Source organism: Apostichopus japonicus, chromosome 8 (genome assembly GCF_037975245.1).
Source record: "Apostichopus japonicus isolate 1M-3 chromosome 8, ASM3797524v1, whole genome shotgun sequence".
NCBI lineage: Eukaryota > Metazoa > Echinodermata > Holothuroidea > Aspidochirotida > Stichopodidae > Apostichopus > Apostichopus japonicus.
In genome coordinates, this window is record NC_092568.1 from 14617508 (window position 1) to 14636271 (window position 18764).

General features: G+C 40.4%; 1 protein-coding gene across 1 annotated transcript in view; it reads right to left on the reverse strand.

The window, feature by feature from the left end:
* The window catches only part of LOC139970468 (cytochrome c oxidase assembly factor 6 homolog), a 32481-nt gene that overhangs the window by 6677 nt on the left and 7040 nt on the right, over window positions 1–18764 (reverse strand). The window contains exon 2 of the mRNA XM_071976210.1: window positions 2630–2840. Coding sequence (XP_071832311.1) covers window positions 2630–2840 — 211 coding nt within the window. The remainder of the gene's footprint in view (window positions 1–2629; window positions 2841–18764) is intronic.

Below are 18764 nucleotides of genomic sequence, written 5' to 3' on the forward strand. Positions count from 1 at the left end.
ACAAAGCTCACCCGGGTGTCAACCCATTGACATTTTTGATCGGAAGGTACTGTACCTTTGAAATCCAAATCTAGCATCAAACCAAACATTTTCTTCTTCGCCCGTTGTCTCCCAAAATAAGCACATTTTTTCTAATGCGACCTTTGACCTTTGACCTTTTGACCTTGGTTTTCAGATGTAGTTTGATCTTCTGATTCCAAAAATGAACACGACAAGTCTGTACAGCCATCCTAACTCCGACCGAAAACTTTGACCCTGTTATACCTTCACACACAAAGGTCACACAGGGTCAACCTATTGACATTTATAATCAGAATGTACCTTTGACATCTGGAAATAGCATCTAAACTTTAAAAGTCCCCAACACACTTATAGGTCACCAGAGGTCAAATTGAGGTCAAGTGTCACCCAGATGCGGGTCGACAATTGGATTACATTGAAGCAAAACCCAACCCTAACGGACAATTTGTTCTCAAGTTATCGCAAAAATACTTGTTTTTTAACATTAATTGACCTTTGGTGACCATAGATCACATGAATGTTAAGTTTCAAAATATTCCCTAACCAGTTCACAACTTGTCCCAAAATATCAACCTTGTCGCACATTGGCACAGGGAGTTAACGCAGTTTCAATATTTTGGGTTTTTGGCCTCTAACTGACCTTTGGTGACCTTCACAGGCACCAAAAACAATAGGGCACACCTTCTCACTATGGCGGATTTATATACAGGTACCAAGTTTGAGTTAAGTCCAACTTTCCTTGTTGAGTTACAGTGTACCCAAGCAAGTGTCACAGACGCACACCCATACACACACACCCATACACGCACACATGCCAACCTGACTACAGTACATAGGTTCCTTTTGCTAAAGCAAGGAACCCAAAACTACTGAAGGGAATACAATAATGCAAGTGGAATATAACAACAATCTAACCAGTACACAATGGGAGGAAGGGTGGGAAAACTACTGTAGCGGCTGCAATTCGCAGAACTGATACCCATACCCTGAATACACTAACAAAACTGGAAATAGCTGTCCCAAAAACCTTACCAATACCAAATGAAAAGGATACTTATCTAGCTGCATACACAACTTCAGATAGTACAGGGATTCCTACTTCCAAAACGCCAAAACTGAAAAGTCCAGTTCTGAACTATTGAAAACGATAGAAAATCCAAGCTCAAAACGAACTTCTAAGCACTTTGGGTGGTACAATGAGAAGGGAGGGCATTGACCAGAGAGGTCTTGTCATAGAGGGCACACAGTGTTAAAAGGATACCAGTTCATTCAAGGCACAGTAGAACATGAGTGCTCAAGTTGTGAGGAGACAGGTAAGCAAGGCACGAAGTACTCTAAAGTCATCTACATCTTCTGTTTACAGACGAGTTGTTAACAATGTATTTATCTTGATTACTTTGTCTTCTCCCTAGATGCAGTGGACAACACTATATTTGGATTAGAAATACAGTACAGTCATTGCTTTTGTTTAGAAAACGTCCACTTCACGGACAGATTGGACTGTTCAATTCTGTACTGCACTTCCCACTTTTTCCAACTCCATCCTCCCTTTTCTTCCTTGTCTTCCTTTTTTATACTTGTTCACGTCCAGTGTCGAAACAGACTGGATGGTTCTTTCTATATTGCTTTTCTTGTTTTAGTTGGATTTGCCCAATGATCCATAATATTCCCTAACTTCCAGTTTTTTTTGAGTAAGGAAACTTCTAAATCTCCATATTTTTGTGAAAGCAGGTTGACAGGTCTGCTGACATGTTACAATACAACATTTTGCAAATGACAAATGGTAGGGATATGTGATAACCGTACATACTGTTCTGTTCGAACATTCTAGTAGTGCGGTTCATACCATCGGTCATAAACCAGAAACAAATAGAGTTGGGAAATTTCCTGCATATGCTTTGAAAGAATGATGTATAAGTTCACAAACATTTACCAATGCTCATTTAGAAATAGAAGCAATTTGCTAGAAGATTTAAGTATCAAATAACATTGAAAAAATACCAGGATCAACAAGAAGCCTGCTTTGAAAATTGTTGGCAAGATTCCAAGATTGTTTTTTACATTCAGTGTCAAGTTTAAATGATGGTGTTATATTAAGCTTTTGTATTTATGCAACTGGTATCAATGTAACATCTTTGGAAAAGCACAATTCACTAAGTCCAATAAAAGTCAACAGCCTTTGTTTGAAGTGGATCTTTCCCTGTCAAACTTGTCAATGCTATTCTCCAGTACGACTGTGGTCAGTCTACACTATCAGCAGATAATCAGCTGTGTAGAATACTGTGGACAGCATTGGAAATTTTGTAGAATATGTTGTGTATGATTTCTATGACTTGTTGATTGGTTTATGTCAACAATTTTACACAAATTTATATGATTTTATACCATTGTAGAACTACACTATGGTAGTTAAACGCAGACAGTACTGTACAAGTGGAATATCATTGTTTGATTCGACTAGTAAGCATGGATGCTATTTCCAGTTGCATATGCACCCTGTAATTAAGCAAATGCAAAATTTTTCAAAGTGAACGGCTTATAAAAATGTTTAATCAACACTCGCTCTTTCTACATGAAGAGCTTATAATTTTCTTACAGACATACTTACCCAACTCTTTGGACAATTCTCTTCAAACTTTGCCTTTTCTTTAAGACATGAGTTTCTATCATTGTGTTGTTCCAAGCAAGCAAAGAAGGCATCCCTGGATAAATGACATACTTTCCTTTCAGCTGCAGAAGGAGCACCACCACTTTTGGACATTCTGACCTTATGCTGAGTCTGTTTGAACAGTCTTCTTAATCTGCTGAGAGAATCATATCTAAAATGCATTTAAGGTCTGAAGACTTTATAAGCTGATGAGTCATATAAGAATGTCAAGATCAAGTTGGTATGTATGGTCTTATACTCAGTGGCGTAGCTAGGATTTTTTGAGTGGGGGGGCCATGGGGGGCTGTTCTTTCTAGTGGGGGGGCCGGAGGTTACTATCTAAGCGGAGCGCCACCATGGTTGGCGCGGAGCGTACAGAGAAAATTTGAGATTTCAGCACCCCCCCCCAGATCGCAGGAGATGGCACCTGTGAGGCAAAATAGCAACCAAAAAGATGTGCAACTTTGGTGACAGAAATGCAAAAAAAGTTTTTTCTTTCATGCTGACTGGCCTTGCCAACTCAACCAGACTTTTAACTTGAGGGAATTTGGCATCATTTGCAGGAATTTCAGAATTCCCAATATTTTATATCTCTACCAGTAGTGGAAAATCCTGTTTCGACAGTTTCGTTGCCATAAAAAAGTTGTTTTGTGGAATATTCAATGACATATATTCATTTGACTCGAGGCAATATATGAATACCTGCAGGGGGCGGCGATCTGTTTCAAATATTGGGGGGGGGGACATCTGCTTGGATGCAGGCGAATTACTGTCAAAGCGGAGCGCCACCATTGGTTGGCGCGCAGCGTACAAGAAAATTTCTGGTTTTGATAGCCCCCCAGATGACCGGAAATGGCACTTCTCGGGCTTGAAAATGACCAACCAGATGTACACTTTTGCCTGAGAACCAAGTTTTTCCTAATAGTTTTTTTTTTCATTCATAACCTTTTGTCAAGATTGTCACCAGTCACACATCATGTTCGACCTCATTGCATTTGTAGGTAATTCTACGTAATGCCCCACAATACCCGTCAGCCCCACTTTTCAAGGTTTTAAGCCCATTATTTGTTCAGAATTTGAATAATAAATTCACTTCAAAACATACCCATAATGTTGCACTTAATTTCATCTATGGACAACCAATATAGAAAACCCCCCTTAACCACTAACAGACCGGTCAAAATTGTACGAGTATAGAGGGAAGTATACTATGATGAAGAATGTTGGTCAAGGAATTTTCGAAATTTCAGACACAGTTAAATTATTGGTGTACAAATATTAAAACCTCTTATAACGGCTACTATAAAACTTCGATATCATAGAAAATACCAAAAAAATATGCTCGAGGGGGAGGGTGGTCTCCACCCCTTCACCCCCCCCCTCCCTTGGCTACGCACCTGCGGTCATACACAAGATGCAAACGAAATTTCATCACGGATGTGGTCCGTCTAGCTATTCATTTCGAGAAAAAAAAGTAAAAACTACTTTCGGTCATATATAGTAACAAATTGTGACACGGTTAGACAGGCGCTTTGCGAGGAATTTGCCAAGGGAGGGGCAAAGCTTGTACCCAGACTTTCTAAGCGTAGCGCCACCATAAGTTGGCGCGAAGCGCAAAAGAAAATTTTGGCCGAAAATGTCTCCCAGATCGCTGGAAATGGCACTTCCCAGGCCTTGTAAGTTGCATCTAAGCATTTTCTATTTTGAAATTACTAGCGATATCATAAAAAAATACAAAACATATGCTTAAAAAAAACTATGCCACCAAATATTGGGGGGGGGGATATAAGATACTATATCCCCCCACCTAAAATATTGGGGGGACATGTCCCCCTCCCCCGTTCCCCCCCCCCATGATCGCCGCCCATGAATACCTGATACCTCGGCTCAGTACAAACGGAGCCAATCTTTTGATAGATTGTTGCGCTAGGTGGAAGCACTGAACATATTTTCAGCAGATATCGCTATCACGCAGCACAACAAGGTTCGTGGTGTATGGTCGCATCGACCATTGCCATGCCATGCCATTCTGTGTGACCATTCTCATGATTACTACAAATATTGTATTATTCTTATTCTGCCAGATGCAGACGAGAAAATTGTGTAACTCTATTTCCCAAATTATTGAACAAAAAATATTAGCGAATCGCACTGATGAGTGTTTTTTTTTTTTACCCCATTCCCAGTGGGGGGGCCAGTGGGGGGGCCAGCCGATTTCATGGGGGGGCCTCGGCCCCCCCGTAGCTACGCCACTGCTTATACTGCACAGCTAGAACTTCAGAGGGATTAGAATGGAGACCAGGAGAGGGGCAGTCTGTGGCACACTCAACTTTAATAAACAGAGAAAGCATTTCCTCAACTTTTTATTCCACATAGTTTGTTTAGTCATCACCAACTTGACTGCAAAGGTTATGGTACTTGCCTCCAATTGCATATAACTAAAAAGGTTCCAAAACACAAGCAGAAGGACATAGCTGCACTTTTTGCTATCGGTTGCATCAACGCCAAATCTTGATGAAATACTGATTTCATCGACAATATAAAGATTTCCTGAATTTATTGTGGCTCTGTCAATCGGTGTCATTTCTGTGACGATGCAACTCATGTCGTATGAACTAGAAAAACCTTATCAGTTCTGAACAAGAGCATCAATGACGCAGTATCTCAATACTGGAAGTTCTAATTTCAATTCCTAGTTTCATATCTTTGCTCTGTCTCTACAATTATCAATATCAATCATGGTACAACAAATATAGAACTTGCATTTAAGCTACTTTGCCACGAAAAGTCTCTGCAGGTTACACTTCACCCTGCGAGCTGTTGCCTTTAGCGCCCATTGCCTGTTTGTCGAGAGAACGGCGTTGCAAGGTTAAGTAATGTCATAGAATATTTAAGAACTTGTTTTTTATGTGGTATCCTTCATCTTGGGTCAGTCTCTGTTGGTCTTTTTGGTCATATAGTTTATGATGTATCAGGTTCCTAGACATCAATCAGCTTATCTTCGTGATGAATTGAAAGTATTTTCGGATACGTGAAATGTACGTCTTATGTAGGAATTTTTTTTTTGTTAATTTTTCTTCACACTGGTGAATATGAATGTACAATTTAGTGCAAAAGAATATAACAGGAATGTGTTTTTTCAAGGTTAATCAAAGTTTATTGAATCAAGGCAATGAATGAAATGGCGTGAAAAGTACTGAATTAAATTAAGAAGTCCAAAAGTTACTATTATCCCAAGTGCCCACATAGGAGAATCCAACCTGCAGATGCAGAAAGAGTCCTGAAAATGAAAGAAAACAAAAATAAATGTTAACATAACGTTGGATAATAGGAGACAATATGTAAAGTCACATGACGAATGACTTCACATTGCTTTTAAATGCAACAAGCCCATATTTCATAACACGTTGTAGTGGAACTTGTAAATGCATTTTCTCTCTGAAAATGACAGAAACATACAGCATTACAGGGTGAAGAACTTCGAAACAAAGAGAAATAGGCACATGCACAACCAAAAACAAAAAAAACAAAAAATTAACTGCAATATGAATTCACAAACAAAAGAATACTGCCAAAATGTGTTGCAAACACTATACGAAAATTCAGTGCACACTTATCCATTGGGCAAAGAAGAGAACCAATGTTAACTTGTCACTGACTCGACCAACGTGTAAATGTAGCCTATAGTGACTTTATCCAAAATTAGCAGGTGGGCCTATGTATCTGGGTACACCGGATAAAATCACACAAGGGTAAAACTATAAAACTATACTACATACTGGGCATGAAGGTATTGCCAGTGCTGAAAACCACCAGTGACAGTTCTAGTAGTGTTTACACGGGTCCAAAAAACAGGAACCGGATACCCAAGAGCTGTTACCCGTCGGGTATCCGGATACCCGGAAAAAATTGTTTACCTTCCAATATCACGATTTTCAAGAAATGACATATTGGATGCTATTATAAATGAATCAATTCTCTACTGACAATGTTTTCATGTTCAAAAACATAGGTGTAAGTTAAGGTCTATTTGCTATTGTTTCTTTCATTAACTTGTTAATAACTTCATATAATTAACATTACTACTAACATCACACTGCCGTCGCTGCTTATGCTTGCTCTCCACGTCTATTGATCACACCATATAAATATCCAATTTAGCTTGTAAACAGTTGTTACTACTACTATCTATTATGCAGGCCCAGGGTTCGCATTAGCCGCGAGATTGCGCGAAATTTGATCGCATTTGGCATAAACGATTAGTAAACAGCCACTTGCGATTATTATTTTTTAGTTATGCCGTCTATAATCCGTAAACATCTCGTAAAATTCCTTGTCAGCCTTTCCTTCCATGAAATAAACAAATGAATAAATAATAATTTCTTCCTCATGGTAGCCTAACACCACACTAAGTCAATGAGAAATCTAGCTAGCCTAGGCCTTACCATCTGTTTATTCGCTGAAATTGTGACGCAGTAATATAAGATATCCATGGATATTTTCATAATTGCTGTTACGTTCGACCACATGGTTGCCTAACACCACACTAAGTCAATGGGGGAAATCTAGCCTATACCGCTGAAATTGTGACGCAGTTATAAGATATCGATGGAATACTTCGTTATTGCTGTTATCTTCAACACATGGTAGCCTAACACCACACTAAGTCAATGGGAAGTCTGCCTAACCATCGGTTTGCCAAAAAAAAAAATCACAATTTGCGTAGGATTCGGGTAATAATTTAAGAACCGGGTAGTATCACGTCGGGCGGGTACCTTCGTAATGTAGTAAAGTGGAATTTCTAGAGTATGTCCTTGTTTTGGTCCCCCGTGTCGCTTTAACTTAAACAGATCTCACCAAGGTTATCCAGGGTAGGCATGACTTGTTCCCTGTCAGTTGTTCACTCTAATATTAGTGGGCATCATACAATTTAGTGCCTGTATATTTTCTCTTAATGGGTTGAGGATCTTAGTATTTCTATGAATTTAACTTTCATTTATATCTAAATGATTTTTTCCTACCTTATATTAAATGTTTTCCCCGTAAATATTCTTGTTACTGGTTAAAATTGATAGTTACGCCATGTGATACGTCTAGATGCTCACATGCGGAGCTTGTGAGGTAATTGCCCTTTGTTCTTGCGCTTGTCACTCACCGATCACTGAAGCGAGACGTCCGATTTCCGTGCAGTATATTGTTAGCCAAGAAGTGACTGTTTATCAAGTGATTTTTCTTGTAGGAATAAGTGGGTAACTGTCCTTGAAGGTGTAAAACTATCTTTGTGAGGGTATATTTCTACTGGGTACCTGGATGGAGCTGTTTATCCAGTATTGACAATATAGACCGACAGACCGTATACTTCCTGGTTGTGTGATTCTTTCCCGAGGCTTACTACCTCAAATTTGCGTTCTTCTTCAATGGTGTCAGAAGTGGGATATCGCTCGACGAAGATCAACAACCAAGCGGATGACGAGATAAACTGACAGAACAGCTCCAGTCCAGAGGATAGTTCCCATTGCAAGGTGGTGTTCAGCTCACTGTGGTTATCAGCTCACGGTATCTTTAGGAATTTCATATTTAATCTGAATGTTAATTACCAGATAGTCTGGTTAGAATCTTTGCTTAAGCTTTTTATTAACGTAAGCTTGTCAGTTCAGATTTTTTTAAAAGAATTTCAGGTATTGCTACAATATGACTGACCACGATTCAGGGATGGCTTCAGCGAATCTGGATATGATGAGTCAATTTTTTAAGCGCGCTATGAGCTTCCAGGGCATTCCACCAGGTAGGCTTAATAAATTTAGGGGTAGTCCTAAGGGTAGTGGGGACTTGTCACTTTCCGAATGGCTCGACAAGTTTAACGAAGTGGTTTCGCCGTATAACTTACCAGAGAAAGAAAGGGTGCGAATTCTCGTCGAACACCTTAGCGGACCTGCCAAAGAAGAAGTGATGTGTATGCAGGAAAGCAAGAGGCATAAGTTCTCAGAAGTTGAGAAAACGTTAAGGCTGTGTTTCGGAGGTGCAGAAACGGTCCAGTCGTTAAGCAGTGCCTTTCATGGACGACAGCAACATGAAGACAAGTCTTTGTCCGACTTCAGCAGGGCCCTCAAGCGGTTATATGGGAAACTGGAAGCAGCGGCACCCACTGAAGAAGATGGGAGTGCATTAACTCAACTGAGGGACAGTGCCCTCAGGGATCAGTTCTGCCAGGGTGCAAGAGAGGCCTGGGTAAGGCGAGAGTTGAGACGCATTAATCTGGCCACGAAAGATAAGAAGTTCGATGACATGAGGACGGAGGCGCTGTTACTCTTTTAAGATAGTGACCCAGTGGAGAGAAGGACCAGAATACGGGAGGTCGTCGTGGAAGAGGCTGCTGTGTCACCACTGTCGCCAGTTTCAAGATTAACGGAGGAGGTCGCCCAGATGCGACAAGAGATGGCAACCCTGAAGAAAGTAGTTGATGAAGTCTCAGAATTACGAGCCGCCGTTCAGGATTTGACGGAGAGGAGCAGGCCCAAACCCAGGAAGCCACTCTCAGAAATTACCTGTTTCAGATGTAGACAGAGGGGCCACTTTAAGAGCCAATGCCCTAACTCATCATGGACACCAGCTCAACAGCAACAGCAGCAAGTGATGGTTTAGAGAGACCAGTGGAGATTAGGGATGTGTCAGAGGTACAAGGAAAACAGGATGCAGCAGCAGTAACAGTTGTTATAGATGAGTTGGTGTCACCTAGCCCAGCAGTTGTAGCAGGAGTGGCTGGGGTACAACTCGGGTGTGTTTTAGACCAGTTGGTGTCGCCTAGTCCAGCAGTTGTAGCAGAAGTGGCTGGGGTGCAACTCGGGTGTATACTCGATACTGGGGCTGAGGCTTCTGTTATTCCATCACAGATCTTCCACGGTCTACTGAAACCAAGAATTGGACCCCTTGGGAAATTGGATACAGCTATTAAGATTATTGGCATAGCAGGTACGGAGGTCCCAGTTGAAGGGTATGTGCAAGCCACGGTAAAGATAGAAAGGCAGGAGACCACTGTTGGCTTCCTCATCATAAAGACCGGCCAACTTGAAGGTAGGAAGAAGGATTTCCCAGTTCTGTTAGGTTGCAATGCCCTTCGACATTTTGTGAAAGACGACTACACCGGATGTAGCAGAGAATTTTGTCTAGCGATGAAGAGTGTGAATATGGCGGGTGAACAGAATGAAAGAATACAGGAAACTGTTAAAGGACAGGTGACGACTGGAAAGGTGACAACAATTCTCCCACCTAGGACTGCGCAGAAGGTAGCGTGCACTGTCAAGAGTGATTCAATACGCCCAGAAGCGAATATGGTTTATTTGGTTCAGGGGGCACAGCTGGAGGTCCATTCTCAGGTTGAAGTTATGGAAGGTTGTATTTCTTGTTCCTCTTCAACTATCTTGGTCTTGAATCACGGAGATTGTGAAGTATTTCTGCCACCAGACACAGTACTCTCCACCGCTATTGGATTAGAAGGTAAGGAGGAAGTGCTCATCCAACATGCTGAGGATGGTATCCAGGTAAACATTCAAGAGGTGCTAATCTCCCAGGTAGAGGATGACATTCAGAAGATCAGTGACCTTCAGATTCATAACACCGATGAACAGTGTGCCCCAGAGCTGAAAGAGAGTACTGCAACAGAAAGACAAAGAGTTACTTCGAGTGATGGGGTAAGCATAGAATTACCAGAAGGCCTGAAACTCCAGAACCTTGAAGAGAGTGAGATGATTGCAGTAGCTCGGCTAGTTAACAAGCACACAACAGCTTTCTCCAATGACGCCCTTGATCTTGGGTTTTGTGATGTTATCCCACACGAGATAAACTTGACCAGCAGCACACCTATCAGATTGCCTTATAGAAGGATACCACCTACACAGATCGCAGAAGTAAAGGAACTTTTACAGGGCATGCTAGACCAGAATATTATCCGTAAGTCCATCAGTCCTTATGCTAGCCCTGTGGTTCTTGTTCGTAATTAGTCGGGAAGCCTGCGGTTATGCATTGATTACAGACAGCTGAATGCTATAACGGTCAAAGATTCATTTCCTCTCCCGAGGATTGACGAAACACTTGAAGCATTGGGCGGTGCGAAGTATTTCTCGTCACTTGATCTTTCCCATGGCTACTTCCAAATCGCAATGCACCATGAATCCATCCCACACACTGCATTCAGAGTCCCTTGGGGATTATATGAGTTCAACCGAATGCCACAAGGACTGTGCAATAGTCCGAGTACCTTCCAGCGAATCATGGAGCTAATCTTTGGCGACTTGAACCTTAGCGAGGTAATATTGTACCTGGGTGACATCTTAGTATTTTCCAGTACTTTTGGTGAGCATTTGGAAAGACTGGAGAAGGTTTTTGAAAGACTTCAAAAGTATGGCCTGAAGCTAAAGGGGGAGAAGTGTGATCTTTTTCAGAGAGAAGTCAAGCATCTGGGACATGTAGTTAATGCAGACGGCGTATCAGTGGATCCGGATAAGGTTGATCGCATTGTCAATTGGCCTGTACCAACAAACATCAGTGAGCTCAGCTCGTTTCTAGGCTTGGCCTCATACTATCGCAGATTTGTGCCAGATTTTGCGAAATTGGCCTCACCACTTCATGCAATAGCTGGCAATCGAGGAGCAAGAAAAGGAAAACACGTCAAACCTCAACCTCAGTTTGAATGGACACCAAGGGCAGACGAGTCATTTAAGCAACTTAAAGCTCTTTTGTCCACAGCACCTGTTTTGGCGTACCCAGATTTTGATAGAGTTTTTGTACTGGAGGTTGACGCATCACTGAGAGGTCTCAGGGCTTGTCTTCTTCAAGCAGATAGTGACGGTCAGCTGCACCCAGTGGTCTATGCAAGTAGGGGGTTGCGTGGTGCAGAAAAGAATTACAGTGACTTTTCTAGTTTTAAGATAGAGTTACTAGCACTAAAATGGGCTGTTGTCGACAAATTCCGTGGTTACCTGACTGGTGCTAAGTGTACAGTATACACTGATAATAATCCTTTGGCACATTTGCAGACCGCCAGGTTAGGTGCAACAGAGCAGAGGTGGGCAGCCCAACTAGCCCCGTTCAACCTTGAGATAAAGTGTCAACCAGGTAGGCTAAACAAGTGTGCAGATGCTCTGAGTCGATGTCCATCCAATCTTCCACCGCCAAGTGAGAGCTGTAGCATGTTCCCTGCAGAAATTGTCAAGGAGGTGACAGAGAACAAGAGAGCTGACAGGGTATATCCATGTGTGTTTCCTTCTTTCACATATGCTCAACTTTCTCAATTTCAGCAAGCTGATCCCGCTCTTCACGTTGTGTGTGCAGCATGGAAATCAGGAGAAGTTCCAATTGATGACGATAAACTATCAATACCAGGAATCAAGGGTTGGATGAAGGAAATGTCCAAATTCACTGAACACAATGGAGTAATGTATAGACAAGGATTAGAATCAGATGATGGAATTTGCAGACAACTATTGGTACCGCCGGATCTTCGACGTCAACTTCTGCAAATGACACATGATGACTGGGGTCATCAAGGTGTGAATAGAACCTACAATGTACTAAGGAGGAGATGTTTCTGGCCAGGACTACATAAAGATATTCAGTCACATTTAAGGAAATGCTTTGTCTGTGTCACATCAAAGGCATCATCACCCAAGGTTCGTACACCTAGGAGGCACCTGATAGCATTTCGACCTCAGGAACTGGTGGCGATAGATTTCCTTAAACTTGACAGAGGTAAGGGTGGGTATGAAGATGTTCTAGTGATGACGGATGCTTTCACTAAGTATGCCCAAGCCTTTCCATGCCGTAATCAAACTGCAACTACAGTTGCTAGGACTCTGCGAGATCAGTGGTTTTCACACTATGGAGTGCCGCTGCGAATCCACTCGGACCAGGGAAGGAATTTCGAGAGCCATCTTATCAGAGAAGTGTGCAAATTGTATGGGATACAGAAATCCCACACGACTCCCTACCATCCACAGGGGAATGGTCAAACCGAGCAGTTTAATCGGACACTTTGTGGAATGATCCGCTCTATCGATCCAGCTAGCAGGAGGAAATGGCCTGAACTACTCTCACACTTGGTGTTTCTCTACAATTGCACCCCGCACCGTGTTACAGGGATGACACCTCACAGATTGATGTTTGGGCGAGAGCCACACACTCCTATAGATCAACTTTTGGCGAATACAGAGGAGGAATGGGGGGAAGAGTTTGTATCCTGTCAAGCAGAAGCCATCCAAAAGGCACACAAGATTGCGAAAGCACACATAGAGAAGTACTTACAACATGGAAAGAAGAAATATGACGGCCTTCCTATGAGTAATAAGATTGAGGTTGGAAACAGGTGTTGTTGAAGAAGTGTGCATGTACCGATCGACACAAGCTTGAAGACCTATTTCATAGAGATCCATTCATAGTAGTCAGTGTAAGTGCAGAGGGTGATGTTTACAAGATCAGACCAGTCCTAGGAGGTCCAGAGCAGACTGTGAATCGAAAGCTGCTGATTGAAGACCCTCGTGAACCCCTAGTATTCGATGATAATGTTAATATAGATAATTCTGACGATGATGATGATGACAGAGATGAAAGTTGCGGAAGAGAACATGACAGTGAGGATGAAGATAACAGGGATGAAGAACCATATGGAATATTACCCCCAATATGGTTGTTTGACCAAACAGACAACCATGGTGACCATGCACCTCCTCTACAGGCTTTTCGAAGATCGCAACGCATCAACAAGGGACAACATAGGAATGTGGCTCATCGTCCCCGTTCTGTTCTTCCTTCGTAAGTTTGGCCCTCTGAAAGTAACATTTCCCCAGGGGTGTTACCATACACTTGAATAGTTTAATTAACGTTATTCGGGCGATGACGTTAATAGGGGGGAAGTTGTAGTAAAGTGGAATTTCTAGAGTATGTCCTTGTTTTGGTCCCCCGTGTCGCTTTAACTTAAACAGATCTCACCAAGGTTATCCAGGGTAGACATGACTTGTTCCCTGTCAGTTGTTCACTCTGATATTAGTGGGCATCATACAATTTAGTGCCTGTATATTTTCTCTTAATGGGTTGAGGATCTTAGTATTTCTATGAATTTAACTTTCATTTATATCTAAATGATTTTTTCCTACCTTATATTAAATGTTTTCCCCGTAAATATTCTTGTTACTGGTTAAAATTGATAGTTACGCCATGTGATACGTCTAGATGCTCACATGCGGAGCTTGTGAGGTAATTGCCCTTTGTTCTTGCGCTTGTCACTCACCGATCACTGAAGCGAGACGTCTGATTTCCGTGCAGTATATTGTTAGCCAAGAAGTGACTGTTTATCAAGTGATTTTTCTTGTAGGAATAAGTGGGTAACTGTCCTTGAAGGTGTAAGACTATCTTTGTGAGGGTATATTTCTACTGGGTACCTGGATGGAGCTGTTTATCCAGTATTGACAATATAGACCGACAGACCGTATCATACACTTCCTGGTTGTGTGATTCTTTCCCGAGGCTTACTACCTCAAATTTGCGTTCTTCTTCAGTAATTGCTGTTATCTTCGACCACATGGTAGCCTAACACCACACTAAGTCTATGGGAAATCTGCCTAACCGTCGATTTGCCACTTTTTTTTTTTTTTTTTTTAAATCACACTACGTAGGATTCGGGTAATAAATTAATAATACCTAATAATACCAGCATAGGCTTAGTATTGTGTAGTTGTACTATCACTACCCTACTACTAAGTGCTTAAGTCCTCCAAAATTCAAGGCAATGACATTGTATTCGTAAACAATGTCTTGAAAGCAAACATCATAATTCATAAACACACGGTCCCGTAATATGAATACACTGCACTATAGAATACTTAAAACTACAACCATAGGCTACACACTATGGTAACGTGCATATACAAGTACATATGCAATTAACTACGATAGGATACGTTGATGCCCGTTAACAAGTAAAACCTTAAAAATGTCATTTTAATTCAACCCAGAATGCTGGAACAACTCCGAATTTGGCCTCAAATCATTGTTAACTTGTTTTAAACAATCGACCGGACGATGGAGGTGGTACTTTCTTGAAAACGGAAATGTGCAATTCGAAAGATGAAAGGGTTTTACTTACGTTTCGTTTTTATTTTTCAAGCCGAGGCAAAGAAATTTCCGAATTTCATCCACATTGTGAGTCCGACATCGTCGCAAACAGATATTTAATGAATATTCAACTTCTTTTGTTCAAAGTTTTGCTTGAAGCAATTCGATTGCTGCTTTATGAATATGTATTAAAACGGATTTTCAGACGATATCCAAGCCGCAGTGTACTAAAATATAGTGATGGGCTAAGCTCCTACAATGCAATTTCACCGCTTTTGCTTAACGATTGCGCAATAACACAAGTTTCGGAGCGTGTGCAAAAATGGCTCGCAACAACTGTTTTTGGGGCCGATTTGGCCCGATTTGGACATAAATCGGTGAAAAAATCATAGAATGAGATAAAATTCTCGAATAAAAAATAGTAACTTTTGTCGGCCTATATGATATATGCTTGCTCTGGAAATTCCAAAGAAAAAGAACTTTGTATGAAGACGCTGAAAAATTTTTAAGAGAAGAGAGAGTCCCACTTACTGTTACAATATCTCAATACATGTAATGTATTGAGATAAAAATCCGAAGAAATTACTAAGAATCAGGCTGCACGTATAACTGGTCTCATAAATAAAACAGCATTTTGAAACTGCAGTTTTAACTAGTTCCCTACATTACTAAAACCCCAAATCCTTGACTGATATGAGCAAGAGTTGGCTTTTTTGACAGAACTCACATAGCCATCGTAACTGTACTTATTAAGAATTTTAACAAAACCAAACGAACCTTGATCTCTAATAACTTCGCACACGAAGGTTGCAGAGGAGTCAACTTATGGACAATTAGATCGGAATATGGCCACAAAAATTCAATTAATCAACTTGAAAGAAACTAATACAGGTCACTGGAAGTCAACCTGAGGTCAAAGGTCACCCAAATGCAGACATTGACAGACATTTTGTTCTCAAGTTATTGCAAAAATACTAGTTTTTGACCCTTAATTGACCTTTGTTTACCTTGGATCACATGACCCTTATGTTTTGTAAAGACCCCTAACCCCATTCAAAACTTTTTCCAAAATATCAACCATGTCGGACCCTGTCAGTGGGAGTTTCACAAGTTATTACTAACAAACAAAACATATTGACCCATAATTGACCTTTTGTGACCTTGGATCACATAACAGTTATTTAAGAAAAGGTGCCCCTACTACATCATACTATGTGTGTGATATCACCCCAGTTGGATATTCATTTCAACATGTTCCCAGAAAGGAAAAATCGGGAGGAGGGGTTGGAATTTTATTTCGATCCAGTCTTTCACTGAAAATTAAATCACATGAAAAGGTGTACAATTCATTTGAAGCTATACATGCTGAATTAACAGTGAATTCTCGGACTGTGAATTTGGTTGCCCTTTACCGTCCTCCAGATTCTTTTTTTGGATCTTTTTTATCTGACTTTGGAGAACTGACTGTTGATTATCTTCCTAGTCAATCAGATGTCATGTTTTGCGGGGATTTCAATATTCATGTGGATGACACTTCTGATTCCAAAGCTCATCGCTTTCAGAATCTGCTGTTATCCTTTGGATTAACTCAGCATATTACTTATCCCACCCACAAGTTTGGGCATACATTGGATTTGATTATAACCCGTGAGCATAGTACAACCTTGCTTTCTGATATTTGTGTTTTACCAGGCTTATCAGATCATTATGCTCTTTCATGCAACCTGAATCTTCAAAAGCCTCCTTTACCCTCAGTTACGATTAAAACTCGTAATCTGAAGGCTTTAGATCTAGTCAATTATTCTGCTGATATTTGCTCCGCTTTCGCTGATTCTCACTTTGAATATCAAGATTTGGATACCTGTGTAAATCTTTATGAATCAATTTTACGAGACACCTTGGATCAACATGCACCTGTAAAGATAAAATCTCTTCGAGTAAGACCATCCAGTCCTTGGTTCTCTGATGATATCCGCTCAGCACGAAAAATTCGTCGCCAGCATGAAAGAAAATGGATGAATTCACGGCTCGAGGTTGACCACCAAGAGTATTGCAAGCAACGGAATATTGTCAACAACTTGATCCGACATGCCAAGATAGAATATTTCTCTGCTCAAGTAGATGTGCACAGGTGATCAAAAGAAACTATTTAAAATAGTAAACAGTCTTCTACATAGATCAAGAAACACTGTTCTTCCAACATCTGTCTCAAACAATGCTCTTGCAAATAACTTTTCAGACTTTTTTCTTCAGAAAATTGAAACTATACGTAAATCATTTATTACTGACTCTCTGGAAGATTCTTCTGAATTTCAGAAGGAAGAAAAACTCATTTCAAAATTATCTTTATTTCGTCTTACAAATACTCAAGAAGTTAATAATGTTATTATGAATTCACCTTCAAAGTCATGTGTACTTGACCCATTACCTACATACTTGCTTAAGAAATGTATAACTGTGATTGTGCCATATATATCTATTATCATTAACAAATCCATTCAACGAGGTGTTTTTCCTGATAGCCTTAAGGTTGCACATATTCGGCCACTTCTTAAGAAAGATGGCTTAGATAAAGAAAGTTTTAAGAATTACAGACCAGTGGCAAACCTAAAATTCTTGGGGAAGCTATTGAACGCATTATTTCTAGTCGCTTTACTGATCATATGAATACCAATGATGTATATGATCCATTTCAATCTGCTTACAGGGCTAACCATGGTATTGAGACTGCTCTACTTCGAGTAAGCAGTGATATACTTTCTGAAATGGATAATGGTAGAATAGTGGCTATGGTCCTTTTAGACTTGAGTGCGGCATTCGACACTGTGGACCATGAAATTCTGCTTTCGCGTTTGAATAGTTTCGTGGGTATTGATGCTGTTGCTCTGGAGTGGTGCAACTCTTACTTAAACAGACGACCTCAATATGTTTGTATTGAGGATGAATTATCCAATCCTGTATACATGGATTATTCAGTTCCACAGGGTTCAGTCCTTGGACCTCAGTGGTTCCCTATTTATACACTTCCAATTCGTAGAATTTTGGTAAAGCACAATATTTCATATCACGTTTATGCAGACGATACCCAGATTTACATTGATTTCATTCTCAAGATGAGAGTGTTAAAGCCATCAGATGTTTTGAGAGTTGCATCAATGATATCCGTTTGTGGATGAGACATAATTTTTTGAAGCTTAATGAAGAAAAAACTGAGTTTTTGCTTTTTGGTTCTTGTCATCAGCTTGCTAAAATTAATATTCCATTCATATCAATTGGTAATGTTCAGGTTCGCCCTTCCACTCATGCGCGTAATCTTGGTGTAATTTTCGATTCCAATATGTCTATGAAACGCCACATTTCCAAAATAACAAGTTCTGCTGCATTTCATCTCAGAGGCATCTACAAATTACGAAACTATTTAAATGATAAGGCAACTGAACAAATTGTACATTCTTTTATCACTTCAAGGTTGGATATGGGCAATTCCTTACTCCTCGGTCTTCCACATGAACAGATTCATAGACTCCAATTAATCCAAAACTCAGCTGCACGTATTGTAACTCATTCTCATAAGCATTGTCATATCCACCCTGTCTTAAAAAACTTGCACTGGCTACCTGTAAAATATCGTATTATGTATAAAATTCTCCTTATTGTTTATAAATCACTTAAAGGACATGGTCCAATGTATATTTCTGACTTATTACATATTTATGTCCCCTCTTGTAATCTAAGATCCAGCTCTCAATTTTTATTATCTGAAATGAAATCCAAACATTCTTGGGGGGATAGGTCATTTATTGTTTCTGCCCCTCGCTTATGGAACCAACTTCCCTTAAATATCAGAAAAACATCTACTCTCTCTAACTTTAAGAAGAGCATAAAATCCCACTTAATGACAAAAGCTTTTATATTATCTTATACCATTAAGTTTTTCTTCTGTCATTGTTTTGTATTTTTCTGTATTATTTGTATCATTTCTCATTGTCATTTG